General features: G+C 37.2%; 1 protein-coding gene across 1 annotated transcript in view; it reads right to left on the minus strand.

Annotated features, from left to right (window-relative positions):
* Nucleotides 1-259: 259 nt before the first annotated feature.
* The window catches only part of ROCK1 (Rho associated coiled-coil containing protein kinase 1), a 92,252-nt gene continuing 72,935 nt past the window's right edge, over nt 260-19,576 (minus strand). The window contains exons 28-33 of the mRNA XM_026122794.2: nt 13,974-14,044; nt 8,796-8,884; nt 7,216-7,294; nt 6,839-7,100; nt 5,865-6,072; nt 260-1,757 (exon numbers count right to left, since the gene is read on the minus strand). Of these exons, the coding sequence (XP_025978579.1) occupies nt 1,754-1,757; nt 5,865-6,072; nt 6,839-7,100; nt 7,216-7,294; nt 8,796-8,884; nt 13,974-14,044 (713 nt within the window). The 3' untranslated portion in view covers nt 260-1,753. The remainder of the gene's footprint in view (nt 1,758-5,864; nt 6,073-6,838; nt 7,101-7,215; nt 7,295-8,795; nt 8,885-13,973; nt 14,045-19,576) is intronic.

The raw sequence follows: 19,576 nt of genomic DNA on the forward strand, positions 1-19,576 counted from the left end.
AACATACACAATGCAATTAAGCTGCTACAGCATCAGGCCACTAAGTTATACAAATTATATTATTTTCTTTTATACAGTATTAATACAATTTATATTAAGTTATATTTACTATGATATTTACTTATACATGTAGAACAGTAAGAAATTTTTTTTATGTTGCAAATGCACCTTGCACCAGAACCTCTTGCAATCTGAATGCTTACAAAGAAGTGTAAACTGTAGTCAGGAGAAAACACCATGCCAGTCATTTTCAAAAGGGTCCTTCCATAAATTACTTTATTTCTCATTAAATGAGCACAGAGTCATTACCATATTAATAACAGATATGTTTATTATTACATATCCATCAGTGTGGCTTTCAATACCACTTGAAACATGCAAATCGTCCTAAGGACGAATCAGTTTTCCAGTGCTTCTTATTTAATACACAACTGCAAAGCCATTATAAATTACTGAGGAGGTATTTGGTTAAGAAATAAAATAAAATAAAACCATACTGCCCATACCATGAATGTATTCCTGCTACAAAGCAAGAGTTTGACAGCGTTTACTGAAAATTCCTGAATTACCTGGAGTTTGGGTGTTATATGTTTTTGTTTGCATCGCCTACACATCTCTTGCCTTATGAACCAGACCAGTCTTTCTTTGTAAGAGGAATTCTCATTCAAAGATAGTATTTAATTTAGAAAATGTATCTAGCATCTACAATACTTCAACCAATTAAAGTTCAGTAAAAACCACTGATATGCAATAGTTTTTTAGAGGTTTCCTTTGTTTAGTTTTAGAATTCTACATTTATTGACATGGCAATAATACTATTATCTCAAATTAAGGCACTAAAATGACAATGTAAAACCCAGTAAAGTGTTCTAAGAATAATTTACATTTCAAACAGTGCATACATTTCTTAAATGTTTGTTAACTTAATGTATGTTACCACTTAAAATTGTAAGGCAATACATTATACAGTTATAGAAATGATGTACCCCAAAACATGCTTCCAAACTTGGTTCTTTTTATTGTTAGTTTCTAATGCCTCTAATAGTAAAATAATTCGGTATGGCTTGGCAAAAATGCATAGATTAAATGCAATTACTTGTTGTCCCCCCTTTACAAATTTGCTGAATCAGTGTTTTGTAAAGCATAACACAAAATATTTAACACTTTGATCCATTCCATAGTGGGTGATTAGCATTAAGGCTGCTAAGAACTCTGCAGTGAAGGCACTGAAGTTCAAGTGATAAGGCTTCATTTTTAAGCTAGTTCTGCAGTCTTCAAGAACACAACTTTGGGTCTTGAAAGCAATTGCAGTCCTTCTCATTGAGAAACCTTCCTCCTCTACGCAGTTTCATATGCTCATCTTGACATAAATATCCCCTTCATAGGGTAAACAGTCTTCTTTCACTGATACAAAGAGAGCTGACTGCATTTCATCGTGATTGACAGGCTTTTTTTTTTTGTAATCCAGAAAGGCAGCACCTTTTTCATACACCTAGCTAAGCTTTATTTGCTTTAACTTGCATTACATAGTAATAATTAATCTAATCTACCTTTAGGCAAACCCGCAATTAAACACCCTCAGCGTGCTTTTGTGCCAAAGCAAGGAGGAGACAGTAATAGCAATCTTAACCCTGAAGCCTGTGATAGTTGTGTTGAAAGGAACAACAGCCCGTCTGCACTGCTCTGTGTGGTTAAAAAAGCCCTGTTTTTCAGACCGCATCCCATGAGATTCCATTAAGCACTGTACATGTGGTTAGCTGGAACAAAGAAAAAAACAGACAATTAATGAAAAATGAATATAAAAATCAGCTTCATAACGCTAGTGCATGTTTGCTAAGAGCTTAAATGAAAAATTCTGTTTTGTATAACACATGATTTTTTTTTCAATTTACATGTAAAAACATACCTATGCAATCTCCCACAAATTCTTCTTAATTTTAAAAATCATTAAATGAACACAGAGGTCAGACAGATAATGTTACTGCAGCTTTACAAGTAAACAATCTAGGGTAAACACTCATGGCAAATGCAAGCTGGCCCTATTCTGCTGCAGGACAAGAAAAGGTACTCAACAGGGCTGCACATGGCAGTTGCCAGAGCTCAGCTGATGCACCAGATTCTTTCTTTTTCAAACACACATTAACTTTGTCAGGTGCCCTGGTCCAAGTATATTAAAATAAAACACCTCAACCGTGCTGATAAAATATGTGTAAGTTAGCACACCGTAACTGTATAGTTTCAAATCTACAATCAGTAATGCAACTGCTTGCAAGTTCATCATGAAGTCCTGATTCATATTTATCTGTGATAAGTGATTAAAGTAATGAATAAAATTAAGTGAACTTATATATGAAGTTCTTTTTACTGGATCTCATACACCTCTCCACCAAGTCAACAGAGTGATGCCTATGAACCACAAAGAGAGCTGGATCAAACCTAGATGAAGTATAACAAATACTTTTAAGACTTTTTAGTAAAGTCTGTGTCCATTCAGCAACACATTTAATGCCTACTTCAATGCTTTGAAGCCTGATCTAGAGTTCGCTGAAGTAATAAAAAACCTTAAGTGAATTTACTTGCATAAACTTAAGCATGCATGCCGTTACTGAACTGCATCATGGCAGGTTTCCATCACTGAGATCAGGTTCTGCTATACTGTCCGACAAGGCAACAATTTTCAAACACTTGATAAAAGCTAAATGCATAAAGATCATCACTGCTCCTCTTTCTTTGCCTGCTTAGGCAAAGAGGTCAGGGTAAGCAAAAAAAGCAGGGCACAGCATCTTGAGTAGAGGGCAGCTGACCAAACAACTCACTACTACCTGTAAGGAAAAGGTCCCACTGTTCCTCCATTGCTCTTCTCTCTATTCTCCCCTTCCCTAATTACGAACATCCTTATATTTTCTTCTCAGCAGCTTTATCAATCACCAGGCTCCTCAGCGGGCTGCTTCCACTCACTAGCTCAGCAAGAGACATCGACAGCTTTCTCCCTACAGACCACTGGATTGCAGACCCTCACTGACGTGGATCAGTGCCGCTGCCTACCCAGGAGCAAATGATAGAAGAACCGGGGAGGAAGAGAGAGGGAAAATCCTACCCCTCACAGTGGCAGCAGGCTATCAGATCAGATCAGCTGCTGTGCCATCACCAGTTATGTTCAGTACATAATATCTGTTGTAAAAAATTTGTTTAATTATCTACTCTTTAAATGTCTGGTAAGTTAGAAGTGAACTTTGCTAAAATAAATCCAAGCTTCCTTCTTCTTAGGTGTATAAAATGGAACATGTAGTGATATCAGGGCACAGGCTGACATCCCATGAATCATTTTTAACACCCTAAACCAAGGAGAAACAACCTGCCTTCTTTCTTTTCTTTTCTATTTTTTTCCCTCTCTCTCTCAGAGAAAGCATTCCTGGATTAATTTTCTGCTGGACTGGCAAACAGAACCAGTTTACTGAGGTAATCTGCCAAGCAAGAGCTGACAAAAGATAAAGAGCAGAAAGGTGCCACTCTCCTCCTTTTGGTACTGGTCGGCTATTAGATAGACTGCATGTATCTCTGTGGCTCATAGCTTTAGAAAATAAGCATTAAAGATAATACTGTCTTCTCATTTTAGTAAAGTTCCTATTCAGTACTGAAATACGTGTGCAATTCTCTACCACTCTCACATGAAAAATGCCAATAATAATGTAAATTATCTGAATGACTGATCTCCCCAAACAGACCCATTCCTTTAAGAGCTATTGTAAATTTTCAAATATGGGTATCTGTTCATTATATAAGAAATGAGCTGCAAACTTATTCTTGCTAAAGGCAACCACAAGTCAATACCTCCATTAAAATAAAAAGAAAAAGAATCAATGAATTGATATAAGAGAATTGATTTATTTCCATAAAAGAGTACAGATGACAGCTCCTGTCCTTTTTCAATTATCTCTAGACATACCTGGAAAAAACTAAGATCTGAAATGAAAAACCTGAGAAACCAAAAGGTATTATTGTTAAAAAAAAAAAAAAAAAACTACTGAAAAGCTGACAGCTATGAGACATCTGTATACCAGAGCTGTGTTGCCTAATATGGTACTACAACAGAACAACAGCTACACCTTTTTCAAAAATCTTTGAACTAGGCAGAATTAAGACAGACAGATGTGTTGTTTTCTGTGTGTGTGTGTGCACGCGCGTGTGTGCGTATGTGTGTTCCCACATGTGTGTGAATTTCATCTTCACAGCCTATCAGGAGGTGTATTACACTAACTGCAGCATATCTTGACTGAAGACCCCCCCCGCCCCCCCCAAAAAAAATAATCAGAGGCAAGCCATGCCACAGAGCTTTAAAAAAAAACAACCCAGTTATTACAGCTCCCAGAGGGCCTTGCAAGTGCAAATGGAAAGAATACCATACTCAGAATGAAGTTCAAGCAACCTCTTGGAAAAAGACAGACAGACTACCGCCCTAAAAATCTAAATGTGAAAAATAAGTATGCACTGCCTTTAGAAAGTGAACTCCACATAGGCAAGGTTTGGCAGGGCAGAGAGAAGAAAAGAAGTAGTATGCTCAATAACAGAAAAGCATTTCTCAACTGTACTATCAGGATGTTGATCTTCCAAGTGTTGTTTTACATGGTTCCAAATAATGCAGCTTAAAGATGCACACAGAGGTTCTATTAAAATAATTCTTTTCACCCATTTCAGTCTTTAAGAGAAGCCTTGGATATATTCCACAAAGATAGTAACAATGCACTTTCCTTCACTGTCAGCATTCCTTACACTGAAGGATGAAAAATCTCTCTTACAGATGACAATGGATCACAACCTATATGCAGATATTTCGTAATAACTTTTATCCTGAAAATTGCACACTAACTCACTATCTAAGAGCCCCTCGAAATAGTATTCTCTCATGGCGCTGGTAGAGTGGGCAGGAGGGGCAACCCAGCTGCCGCAGCAGAAGAGGTTATACTTTTCCAGGGCACCAGCTGGTGGTAGAGGAAAGAGGAAGACAAAGTCTATCTATAATGCAAAAGTTTGCATTTAGTTATTTTGGTAGCACTGCCACCCAAGAAGCCTCTTTCCCGACCAAGACATTCGTTTCCACTTCAATCTGCCTGCCCCTCAGTTGTTTTGAGGAAAAGGAAGGGGCACACTGGATAAGGAAACAATTCAGGTTAAGAATAAACTAACAATAACCTAGCATTCAAAAAAAGGCTATTTTAAATCTGGCTTTGGCTAATGCATGAGCTCATAAACAGCTCTGACGAAACAACTGATGGGATGGAAGAAGGCAGGGAATGAGCAACCAAGGAGAAAGAAGGGAATTAATATTTAAGCTGCCATTGACAGCAAAAGAAATGGCATTACAATGGACTGAGAATCCCAGAGATTTCTCAGTGGCCTCAGACAAAAATTCCTGAGTCATTAATGTGTAAATTTCTCATTCTGTCCCCATTTGTGGGAGAATTCTAGTTTACACAAGCTCTGTGGGTCAATCTATGGATGGCTGTATGTGGATCATCCCTGCTGTTAAATGCCATTGCTGAAATACCTGCTGGGCCTTGCCCTTGAACAGCCAAAAACTCAACCAACTCCCTCACATGCTTTGGCAGGTCAGTCACAGACATTTTCTTCCCTCAAAGGGTTGATGACTCTACTGCCATCTCTACTGTATCTTCCCAAATCCAAAGAACTGGTAAATTTACAACAGGAAAATTGTGTCTATTTCTCCTCTCACGATCTGAGCAAAGATTTAGATCATCAGTTCAACAGTTCTAACTAGGGAATTATTACACAAATTCCCACTAAATAAGACTTATAAAAAGATTTTTGAGTTAAGAAACCTGTAGCTTTTGTAGTTTATTTCTCACCTATTTTTTCCAGAAGTATTTTTAACAACTTTTCGGAATGACTGATTCGCTGAGGATCTTGTAGACACAGTTCTAGGAGAAGCACGAACAAAAGTAGATGGTGGTGTCTTAGGGATCTTCTTTACTAAATGAGTCACCCACTTCTTCTGTTCATCTTGACAGGATGCCAATAACAACATATCTCTTGCTGAAGTTACATCATAACTTACTGTAAGTAAAAGAAGGAAGATGATTCAATGAAAACTAGGACTAATCATCAGAATAAAAATTATGATATGGCAATTGTGCCACTGGGAAGAATGCTGGTATCAATATACACATCTATATTGGAATGGTTTATATATTTTTGGAACACAACAAATGCAGGAAACTACAAACACGAAAAGAAACTATACAAATCTCTATTAAGATTCTCATTTCTCTCATCTGGATGTCAGAATCAAGGAAACTCATGCTAATTTCAGTCTTAATAAACTGGAAAGTTGTGTGAGTGCTTTATGACTGAATTCCAGAGTATACACCCAAAATACTCCACTTTGCAAGAGCAAAGAGAAGAAAGCCTTCTTGCAACCTGTTAAGTGGCTGAAGAGACAGTCTTCAAAGCTGCTAGCGCAGCCTGGATGACACAGTACTGCCATGTCCCTAACGGCCATCTATAAGGACGGAGAGAATGGTCTGGAAACCAAGTAGCTGCTGAGTCTCTGGGCACAACCTCCTGGGAACCTTGTACTCTCTGGGTCTGCAGCAGAACAACACCAGTTACACCACCAAAGGCCTCCCTACAGAGGCCTGCCACTGCTGCCTCTTCAAAAGCAGTCTTAATGGTCTATTATTTTAACAGCAGCCTTCAAATCTAAGATTATAAACTTAAAGACTAGCACACTTTTAAATTAAGTGCTTTTGTTTGCATCCAATGGTTTAACAAGTCTGGATAAAAATGCAGAGAATACAGGATGCAAAAAACAGGAATATACCTTTGCATGGTGCAATTAAATCCTCCTTTTTATCCAGGTGGTCTTTATGGCTCTTCAAATGGCATTTTCGACATTCCAAGGCAGGAGGGGGCTTAAAGACATGCCAAAGAGGTTTGGCACAGGCCTCACAGTTGGCTGGGAAGTGGTATAATGTTGGAATAAATTCGTGGCCTTTGTGATTTAGAAAATTTGTCTTCTCTGCTGGCTGCACTGAATCTACTTCCAAATCCTTCCTGCATTCCCCCTCATTAGCATACAGAATCTGAAAAAGAACACTACCATGTTACTGTTGAAACACTAGGTATTTTTATACGTTTTCAGTGAAGCTGCTAAGCTTTTTGAAAAGAATTATAAAGAAATAATTCATTTCTTTTTACCTGGAATATCTTAGGAATTTCTTCAGTTTCTGCTCTATATACATCTCCTTGAGTTACAGGTCGGACATGGAACAGTTTACTAGAATTAAAAGAAACAAGATTCAGAAAATACTCAAACACCATATAAGTTCTTACAACAGAGTTATCAAATTGCTTTGAAATTCTTATAAACAAACCTTGTTCATGCAAGCAATACCATATACTTCAAGGCTGCAATACGGTTTTAGGAACTCACTCATAAACCATACAGATCTTCTCTGTCCAAGTAAGAATAAAACATTTCATAGCATGGAAAGAGGACAATCTTATAATGGGTTCAAGATCCACCATGGCAAATTTACTTGCGAAAAAGGCTTTCAAATTCTTCCTCAAAACACTGGGAAGCCTAGCTGATTATTGCTAAAAAACATATTGATAATCCTGGATGGAGTAACTCTATGAAGTATATTAATATTCACTAATTTTTTGACTAAATCAACTTCTCAGCTGATGATCAGTCAATGCCAGAGGGTCACAAAACGCAATCTGGGGCATGAGGTGTTGGAGATTTTATTAAAATCTGAGCAAACAACACCCTATACTGGATCAAGACCGTAAGTCCATATAGCCCAACAATCTATTTTCAACAGTTACCTTTAAGAGATGTTTATGAACAGTATAAGAAACAACTCAAAAAGAGAATGATTCTTTTCCTGGTTAACAGCAATTGGCAGCTTAAGCACTTCCTGAGTTTGAGATTCCGTCCACAGCACTGTATTTGTTAGTCACCAATACACATACTCATGAATTTTAAAACCATTTTGCAGTTATTACTCTGTGAGGTCCCACAATATTGGTCAGGTGTTCAAACACACAGTCATATAACAGCAATGGGCTTCAGTGATATTTGATGTTTTTCCTCCTGTATAATCAATGTGTAGGGATTACAATTCATTTATTTTTTCCACTCTAATAAACAGTTACCACCTGGAAAAGTTAGAAACACTTTGGGCTTGATCAACCCTAATCCTTGCTCAGAGAGCCAATGAAAAAAAGGCATGAGCTGCTCTCTATAATCAGAGAACCTGTCTCTGGCTTCACCATGCCCCATGTCTATCATGTCTTGTTTCAGAAAGCATCAGGATTGCTCTGTTAAACTGGACAAATCAGTCATTACAGGCAGTGTCAGGGGGACAGAGCCATGGCTCCTCACCTACCCATATAACTAGCCAGTACAGATAAAAGGGAACACGGTATAAAAAGAGGTAGCATAACATGTATGCTCCACTGTCTCCTATCCTTCTCTGTGGTAACAAGGCGCTTCACTTCCATAAATTCCAACTAGTTAATAGCACAGTGCCACACTACTTTGTGTTTTTTTTTTTTCTCTTTAGCTTTCAGCAATAGTAGAACAAAGAAACAAGCAGGATCTTCTCTTAAAGATAACAGAAATAACATAATTCCTGCATCCTGAAATACCAAGGGAAATTCAAAATTACTTGTGGAATTTTTATTCCTAGCTTCCAGATCTTTTATCAGTCATTTTACATGCAATGCTCTTTTGCTGATTTGCATCTCAAACTAACAGTAGCTTTACTTACTCTATGTCTAGTACCATGGATGGATTAGACTGGTCCTTGTCCTTTTCATCATTATAAAACAGTATCTTTTTACTGCTCACGACAACATACTGGGAAAAGAAAGGGTAAAAACAAGTTAAAATTGCATTTTAAAAAGCAGTATTTATCACACTCTGCTCCCATATGCACATTAAAAGTCTGAATAAATTAAGGGGTTTTTTTAACTAGTAGCAGAAGATTTTTAAATCATCATCCAGGCAGCCATACTACTGACAGTTGTATAATACTACAGCTGCAATGATCAAAAACTATTAATGTATTGTCACTGTAGCACTCAAATGCTTGCGATGATTCTTGAAGTCTATCTATCTATACAGGTAGCTCGCCAAATTCAGATGCTACTTAAATGTTGCTATGAAAATCACTGCATCACTGAGCAATTCCTGGAGTGCAGAACCCATCACTTGGTGATTAGGCTGTAAACATCTCCTCTAGTCTAGAGGCTCGCAGGACTTGCTAGTACTTTGTGCCAAACAACTGGTAGTCTAAAATAGCTGGAGCTGGGAGAATCTATTTCCTACATTTTCTATGTAATGGACTGGAAAAATACAGAACAGAGCAAAAGCTCTGGAAAAAGAAAGAACAAAATCATACTAGCAGTAAGAGAGAATATGGCATAGTCTGGTATATGTTTCAAATCAAGGAATACACTGAGACAGTAAAGGAAGGGTTTGCAGAAGAGGAGGAAACAGATGGACATTCTTCTCTTATGTGTCGCTGCAAATGTCAAACCACACAGTATTTTCCGGAGTGGTAAAGATGTTAAAGAACAGAAATATTAGGTGATGTGCCAATAAGATTCTCCTGCCTAAGTGTTTTAAAAACCTTGCTCAAAATCTGCATAATAATATCTATCTCACACCCCTGAAAAAGTGGAGTACTCCAGAATGCATGGGATTCTAGGAAATATGCAAAGAGATACTGGGAAGGCACTGTAACAGAGCCAGGACACTGGACTACAGGCCCCATCTTCAAGAGAGTTCCCAAATAGTGAGCATGCTTAGAACTCACACTAAAAAAAAAGAAAAAAGAAAAAAGAAAAAAGAAAAGAAAAAAAAGAAGCCCAATGAAGTTATCCTCAACCTAAAGCACACAGACACCCTTCCAACACTGCTTACAATTACACAGAATTATAAGCATATGTTCATATGACAGGAAAAACAAAGCAAGCTGCTCAGAAAAAACTGTACAGCATTGTAACCCATAGGCCAGTTAAGCTCAAACACCTCTAACCTAAACTTCCCAGTAAGTTCAGGCCTACAGAATTTGCTGCTTGCTTCTCTTCCCTGGGAGCTGCCAGTCCAATGTCTTGTCAAACTGTCTGTAAGCAGGAGCTCAGTGACAGCTGTGGCAGCTCCCTCCCTGAGGTTTCAGATGTTTTGTAAACAAAGTATTAAGAGGTATGAGGTATTACAGAGGAATTAAAAAAGACAGACTGTTCTGTCTGTATTCAGCTCCATATTCAGGTGTAATACAACCCAGAAGTAAGGGGAAGGGAAAGAAGAAAGTGAATACAGAGTCTGTCTTGAATTTCATTTACTGGTAGATAACTGAATGGGCTTCTGCACAGTATCGATACTGATGATTCAGGTAAATGGTGTTCACTATTCCTGCAAGAGCAGGCTGAACCTCCTCATTATACAGGGACTTTACGTCTGACCTCACAAACTGAACTTGAAAGTTACACTAGTAGGTATGCAAAATAATGTTTTGAATGTACTAAACAAGCTGCATGCTACAGCCGTGCATGTCTCAATTACTGAAATGTATCTAAAGAAGCCACAGGAGGTGTTTTTTGCTTCTGACTAAAAGGACTTCAAGCCCCTTAGTCAGGAATTACGGTTGGTGTAGCATCATTCTTTAATACAAAGCCTGATCAACTTAAGCAGAGGGTAAGTTGTAATGACATGAGCCTCTTGTAATTATGCCCACTGAAGAAAAAAAGAGTTTGTGCTTGTATTCCTTTGATCTACTTCAACAGAAAGCTAATGCCCTCTTCGCCTTTGTATGCACCTCTGCCTTTCAAGATAAGGGTAAGGCCTTAAGAAGAATATTAACAAATGCAAATTCTGACTGAGATGGAATTCAGTCATCACACTCTAAGTTTTGGTGAAAGAAAAATTTAACTTTCCAAAAGACAAGTTAGCTATAAGGCTTACAACAGCCTCAACATCTCTCCTGTTACAACAATATAAAAAATTGTTCTGAGAGAAGCTCTCGTTCTACAGTGGTATTTGAAGGATATTTTTTTTATCATCTCCATTTGGGATACAAAGGGGGTTCTAGATAAAACTATGGCTAATTCATTCTAATGTTAGCTTGAGCTATGTCTTAGCTATAAGCTAAGTGTTCTCAAATGAGTCTTTTCCACACTCACACCTTTCTAGCTTAAGCTAAATGACTCAGAGGGCACAGGGCAAAAACATCAGTACTACTGATATTTAAGTCAGAAACACGGCAGCTGAAGTTATAACTCAGACATCAATCAAATTACTCTGCTAATGCAATTTTGCTTTCCTATTAATTTAAATCAATCTGGGCATGCTATATTTGAAGCTCTATATCTCCACTAACCCCAAAATTGGAAGTGCAGGAGAATTTGGCACAGAAGCACCTGAAGAGGCTGAGTACTTGCCAGCTGTGTTTCTGACGCGGTATAGTATAGTCAATGGAACTCATAAGTAAGTAACCATGGCCCCTCACTACAGTCTCACTGGTTTGAACCTCAGCTGGTTTAAAAAATCATACCATTGTGATTCATTTTATGAAGAGGCATACATTTGTAGCTCAAATTCCTTCAACATGCGAGAACTATTATTCAAACTAGGAAAGTACAAACAGAGTAACTGCCTGTAATATCTTAAGAAAACTGAGCATGCCCATAGTGGGCAAGCCTAAAGAAGAACAGATAGAGTCTTTCACTGGAGAAGCTACATTTATTGAAAATCTCTAAATCTCATCATCAGAGGGTAAATGAATATACTTTATTTCTAGAAGACAAGTAGAAAAGGCTACCGGATGTGTCTTGACAGAAGAAAGATACAGTATGTTAGATATTCCAGAATGGAATAAAGCTATATGACTTGTGCCTGAGCACTGTCACTTCCATTTATGAGCACTGCCAAAGGTCGGACAGCAACCTGGAGAATCAATTCTGAAACAGCAGGAGTCAAATAGCCTTAGCAATCCAACAGAACAACTTTCAATACATGTGACAGGTCTGCCCTTCTGTTGCATCAGTCCTGGAATAAAGTTACAAATAGCTACATTTCTTGTGACATCTGAAGAACATTCAAACACTTATTGCCTGACTCAAATATGGCAGCAATAACAGCCTCAACCTTGTCTTGCAGATCTCCTGCAGCTCTGCTAGTGTTAACCAAACAGGGAAATAAAGTGAAAGGCATAGAAAAGACTGATATCCTTTGAAACTAACTGAGAAATATTTCAAGTATCTTCAACAAACCCTGGGTTCCAGACTGTGGTATGTAAGCAATTTCAAAGTGGTGCTCATTTACCTTGCCCCTCCTCTGAGGGTCTGTGGGGAATACTCTGAGCAGCCAATAGTTGAAATAGGGTAGAGCTTAACACTCACTCTCCGCAAACCAGAATTGGTAGGGGTTTTAACTGACAAGCACACTTTCTCCCCAAGGAGGTCTGACATTGATATAAAAATAGGTAGATCTGGAACTGAAACCACTTCGATGTTATGAAGAAGGTCATGTGAACCAAACAGAAAATGGAATATTTTGAAGAAGGAGTTCAACACCTTCAGACCCAATACACTTAAGCGTTTCTTTGACAGAAATTAAGTCCCTCTGCTTTAAACTTTGCAGGAACCAATTCTGCCACTTGTGGTAAAATATGAATGTAAGTAAGAGCATCTCAGAAGGACCTTTCAGTAAAAGTTAGAGAGATATGTTAAAAGTGTCATGAATAAACTAGCTGAATATATTCAAAGACCAGTATTTGAAATTAAGTAAGGAAGATGCTGGGAAATAATAAACTATTTCATATAAATTGGTTGCAAATTTTTCAAAATCCTATTGTCCATGTTCATTTTTGCAATTTGTTAAACAAAATAGTTTTAAATTATTGTCAAAGAGAAGGGAGATGGAAAGCCAGGAAACATAATCAGAAACTGGTTCTAAACTTATAGGCATCTCAGGACATTTGAAGTGTCGAAGAACCAGAGGAGAGATGACATTATACCTCTACTTTAGCCTGCTTCTGCAAGGCCTTCCTTTTTGGTATTTCTCCTGAAGCAGGTGTTGTTACAATATCCTCTGCAGAGGAAAAACAATACTGCTTTCTTTAGATTGGGAATTCCTCCGCAGAGGAATTTCTGAAAGTAAATCAGTTCTTTCCAAGTGAGAGTGACTATCTTAAAATAAGGGAGAAAGAAATGTCCTTGGAAATCGTACATGACAAGTTACAGTGAGAATAAAGACCAAGATAAAACAAGAGGCCCTACCATTTGTTGTGACATGCCAAAATCATAGCAGCATTCTCACTAGGAGTCCCTTGGAAGACATTTCATAAACTGTTCTCTTTATGGCAGACTAAACCTTCATGGTGAACTGTTCTGCATTTTTATATGAGGCCAGAAGTGTTCTGTCCACTAACCCCCAAAGCAACTTTAATAACCATAACTGTAAAAAAAAAAATATTTGCAGTATCAGGTAAAAAACCTGAAGAAACCACCTGTGCTTCCCACTCTGCAGACCGTCAGTCAGAAAGGACTATGTGATGGACTCTTCTATGCCCTTCAGAACATTTATGAGTGGTATTCACTACTCTCAGAATTTTCTGTTGGCCAAGTTGCACAAATAGCTTATTTCTCAGTAACACAAATATAAGGATGCTTACTCAAAGGAGAAATGGGTTTTATTAATGGATCCAAGGCAGCAACCGTGAAGCATTTCCTCACCCACCTTTCGAAAATCTACACAACGTTATTACTCCTGATTTCAGGACTTGAATTTTCTTGGTATCTTTTTCTTTCAATAAAGTAATATATACCTACTAAATAGAATTGTTTTTTTCTGTTTCTTAAACGTAAGCTGTAAAGCTAAGACTGTCATTACCATATGCCTAAAGAACTGTTCAAGGGAGGAAAAGAAAAAAAACCATTTGTACCTGTTTCTTCCAGCCATGTCGCTTTATATTTCCTTTGTTTGGTATTGAAAGCCAACCTTCAAGTCTTGATTCTGGTTTAAAAAAAAATGTATTAAACAATTTTAAATATATAATAATAAAGCAGAATGACAGAAGACAAGCTATTACTAGAAAGGAAAATGTACTACATGCGGCAATAGGCAATTACCTAACAGGTCAGCAAAGCAGAAAAAGCACAGCTAAATAAAATGAAGATATAAGCATTTATTTCACGCTTCATCACAAGCCGACACTTTATTATACAGTTACTGCAGAATAAAGTGAAGCTGTTTTCCTTGATGCCAACGTCTAACACTGTACATAAATAGTTTGCAAAGAGCCAGGCAGAAAAGACTTTGCTTTGAAAATGTGTTACAGCTTAAATGGAGGATGATTAAGAGATTTTCAACATAAATATCATTTGACATTGAGAAGGAGTATATGAAAATATTCAGCAGGAAAAGGCAGCAAGTGAAACAAACCAGACCCACATTTTCCAAGGAAAAAAACAGAAAAAGTGCACAAGAGAGCAAGCAAAATTACACAGGTGTCCCATTACTCACAGAAGATAAGCATAGAAGATAAATAAATAAGGAATGCAGGAAGAATCAACTAGATATAAAGAATAAGAGACAAATAATTTATTCAATTTTCAGTGAACAATTTTCCAGTGAGTATTGTAATAACATTTTCCTACCATATAACTACTGAAATAACAATGAATGATAGAAAGTACCACAAGAAACTTAACACTCTGATGGTTACTATGAACCATAGACAAAAAAGGTCCTCCAGCTAATTGATACTGTTAATTTATTCATATTTCTTGGTAGATATTTTTAAAGTTAGGAAGCCACACAGTAACAGTGAGAATCTATCTTGATTCCATTAATCTAAAATGACATGGTAAGAAAGCTCATAATTTTGTAACCAAAACTTTACTTCATAATTATAAACTTACCTCGCAGTTGAAGAAAATTTTGTGAAAACAATTTAAAATGATCATAAAATTTTGATTTGTTAAAAAGTGTGTCAGAACACAGAAATATAGCTTTATAACACATGCATTTGTTACAATAACCTTAAAAACTGATAGCACTGAGTACTTTAGGAACATCAACTAAAAATATACTGAAACATTCTTCACAAATGCTTATGTAAAAAGGAACTACTGTAAGGGATAAAGCTCTGTGAGGTTCAGCCCAGCAAGCTCTGAGAATATATCCAAACATATAAAAGGTATTGCCCATATACTGTGGTACTTAAAATTACAATGAGACTGACAGCCTGATGTTCTACAAAGCATTCAAATTACCCAAGAAAAAAAGAAAAAACCCACTTTCCCACATTAGCCTTACAGCGTATTGTATTTAAAAGTGGACTACACTCTAAATAGAATTTTATTTTAACATTTCTCCACACACTACAGAAAATCCTCAAAATACTTTGAAAAAAGGAGGGCCACTGAACCATTGAGATTTAGACAGGCAAAGCACATTTGCGTAGGACTCTTTCCATTATGAAATATATCTGGAAAATTCTGTATTTCTCTGCCTCCTATAGCTGCTTAAGTATTTGGAGAGGGAGGGATACAACGAATTTTTGACTTTTTCCCCACAGTTCTCGACATTCAGCAGCTTTGAAAAAGGCAATCTATTTCCTTGACGTCTGTCAGCACCATGGCTAATATTTACTCTATTTTGAAAACTTGTTCCTTGATGCTTAATTTTAAATCAAGAGAAAGATATTCCATTTTTAGAAATCTTAGAAATATTCTACAGCTGAAGTCCTAAATTGCAAAGTAAAGTGATTAACTGCCACTAAAGAACCTAGTGTGAACTACTGTGAATTAACAAAAAGTACACATTCGGGGAAACTGCAGCATACGAAAATCTGGAACGATCCAATAACACCACATTTTAAAAGGTGCATCAGGTATTGCTCTGCTTATAAGGCCAGTGTTAGAGTATTTTGCCAAGTTCACTTCTATTTCAGCATGTTCTGAAAAGAACTGCAAAGAAAGTAGAAAGTGGATTAGCTATTCAAAATGAATTGGTTGACATTCTTTTCTGCCTACTACAAGTCTATTTCAGTAAGCAAATTCTATCTGAATGAGAGATTTCTGAGCTGTGAAGAGTATCTTGCAGTTGAAAAAAACAGTTTCAGAATGTACTCCTTTCCAACAGAGCTTACATTCTTCTGGAACCAAACGTGCTCTTGAGAGGGTAGATGAGCTCTCTCATTCCAACCTTGCCACAAAAAGGTTTGTCTTGACTGATATTTATAGTGCATTTATTTCCCTTGACAGAGTTAGTTAACATAACTGCAAATGCTCATCTGGACACTTCACAAATATTTGATCCAGGAGAATAATATTTATGAGTGCTCTGATTAAGAAATTAAGAAAACATGAGCTACCTAGACTTAAAAAAAAGAAAAAAAAACCCTTTAATCTTTGTCTTTAGAAACAGGCTCAAAACTACTGCCTGACAACTTTGCTGTATTTTGGAAAGAATCCCCAAATGGTATTTTGTATTCCCAATGTAGAAAAGCCAAGAGAGGACTCAAAAACATCTGATGAGTAGTTGGACACAAACAGGGTATGAACAAAGACTTCTGTGAAGTCTGTACATGTTGAAGTTATCTCTGTATAAGTATTACAGTATGGATTTACATTCTAAACATCTTTGTGACTAATATTCCTGTGGCCATGATTCCTCATGATTTGGCATGATAAACATGAGTTCTAACAATCCACATCTTCAATAAAAACACACAAGCAGATCATGATAGTGCTAATTCTGAGATTTTGGGTTTTTTTTTTTATTTTGGAGCTGAAAAATACAGATGCTGTGAAGAGTAGTACAGCCTATATTTTTAATGTTCAGGAATTCTTACTCTTCAGACTCTTTCCATAGCAACCAAGAACCTGGACATATTTCCTCGATAATTCATTTCCATCCACCTTTTCCATTTGACTGATTTCCTTCCCCTGTTTGTCTTTTGATATTTTGACACAAACCTCACTAAGGATCACTGGATCTTGCTCTGAGGCATAATCATGTGACAGCTTCCATGCAGTCATTTCACTAAGCCATACATGTGTCCCATATTCCAAAAAACTGTTGTCCTATATGATCCACATTTATTGTTCTATCTTAAATTTCTTCAAAATATTATTTAACATGATACTACATGCGGGAGTTAAACCTTTAGTGCAGCTCAATTGTTTAAATTATCTTGCCAGTCAGAAGGAAAAAATTATTTCAGTTAAGGGCACGGTCAAGCGCCCTTCTGATTAAGAAAAAAACCCTTAAGTTCATGATTATGTATTGTTTTCTGAGAACAATTCTATTTACAGTCACGTAAGTATTAAGACTTGCTGAGTCTAGTCAGGAGGAATAGGTATTCTAAAGGCATCATTAAATAGTAAATACTTAGCTGTTCTAGCAAGGATTCTATTAGCACTGGAGACATCAACTGAGACATGAGCTGGTGTCTCAGCTGAATCAATTATTAGCAGTGAGAATTACAGAAAATGCCTAAAAGCAAATATGAAAGAAATCTTCCTCCAAGTCATGATCCTATCCAGAAGATACACAGCCTAAGAACAGTGCTCATCTAAATGATCCAATCCCAACCTTGGGAGCAGTGTGAATTAGCTGCGGAACTAGCAGAACTTGAAGGAGTCTTTAGCTCAATGACACACAAAACCACCTCCAAGTGAGGTGTAGCTGTGAAGTGTGTTACCATTTGATTTCTCTGCACCTCCTGGCAAATACATAGAAGTATTTTTTTAATTTTTTCTCAGTATTAGGAATTCTTTTAATATATCCTTAGAGGGCAAATGCAAAGTCTGCTGACCCCAAAGATTCACAAGATTCTCTTCCTGTAAATTACGAATTTTACCCTTGTAGCCTCTCCGGTGCCTGCTAACGTAAGCTCACCAGTTTGCAAAGGGACTATCCCATAGTCTGAAGCTCTCTGGCATGCATGAGAGCAAGGAGTCTTTTTGGATTTCTGCCAATATTACCAGCGCATAGTTTCACACCAAGTTTGTCCTCACTTAAACTAGTGACTGCCCACCCTCCAGAACTGAGACCAGAGTCATTTTTTATGTATACGTTTACGTTATCTTATGCTTTTGTTTCTCCTCGGTGATATTTTTAGTGAGACCTAGAGAATAAGAAACTGAATAAATCATACTATAATTACTTATTTAATATTCTACGGTTTGACTTAAAAATTTTTACAGAATGTCTTTTTCTTAGGAACAGATGCATCAGCCAATCCTACTGACAACCCATCAGACGCATCTCTGATCAAGAGGCTACCCAAGGTGCTCAGAAGGAATGTCTATGTATGGATTCTTTGCCAAAAAAAAATTATCAACCAAAATAGCTCAAAAAACATTTGAGAAAAATTACGGAAGTGCTACAGAAGCAATGGGAACCTGGCACACAGTTAAAGACAAACAACTTTGTATTACTTAGTTGTACCAAACGAATTGCTGTGGTCTGCCTTCTTCTGTTTTGAAGAATTATTTGGACTGCAGAAAAATACCTGTGCTGGATAATTTCCTCTTCCTATGCCACTGGGTGTTTCTACCCTGAAGACTGGCTTTCTTTTCTTGCCCATAATGCTGTGGCCCTCCTTCTGTACCCTCTACTTTCCTCTGTCTACTGTGTGAAATTGGCCTATACTAATGCCACTTAATCTCTTTTAATTAGCTAAATTGCTTCTTATCCAGATGCTGATCAACACAGGGCCTCACTCAAACAAATGCATGTAGGGACATAATCCAAATCTACTGCTAAGCAATGTACATGAGAGGCCCTAATAATCTGAAGGCGGCGGCCCTACCTGTATGACACAGTAACACCAGCAGCACAACTCTAGCAACACAGGTGTTTGTAGAGAAAAAGGCAAAAAAAGAAGAAAAGAAAAATGTAATGCTGATAAAAGAAAGAAAAAGTCAGAGGGGTCATGAGTATGAGAGAGGACGGGAAAGACCATAAGAAGGCCTTCCAATAATTGTGATGTTCTAATTAACAGTGGAAAAGCTATAGCTGACCTGAAAAGATCTTGCACATATAATAATTTCTGATCCAAAATTGAAGTGGCAGGTCCTATAACCAGAAGCCTGATTATGCACATTTGTCTCCAAAGGGAAAACCAGAAATAACGTACATTATGAGACAGACAAGTAAAAAGCATACTCCTACAATTTTTCCAAGATCAACAGGGTCATCCTGACACACAACTACCTTAAGAAGAAAATAGAGAAGATGCTACCAGCCAGAGGCAAGCTTTTTTGTTTTTGTTTTTTTACTTTAAGCAGCCATTATGCTGAAATAAACTCAGGAGGAAAGCAAGGAAGTTCAAGACTGCTCTATGTAGAATAAATCTAGTCTGTTTTGTTGCAGAACAAGTCAAGCTTTCCAGTTCTAGGAGTTCAAAAATTTTCAATAACACATTAGAAATGGTACCTTTCTTCATTTAGGAGATGCTATCAAGCATAAGGCTTGATTCCAAATAGTAATTTGAGGGGAAAAAGAAATAAAAAATCTTAACGAGTAAGATCT

This window comes from Dromaius novaehollandiae, chromosome 2 (genome assembly GCF_036370855.1).
Source record: "Dromaius novaehollandiae isolate bDroNov1 chromosome 2, bDroNov1.hap1, whole genome shotgun sequence".
Lineage (NCBI taxonomy): Eukaryota > Metazoa > Chordata > Aves > Casuariiformes > Dromaiidae > Dromaius > Dromaius novaehollandiae.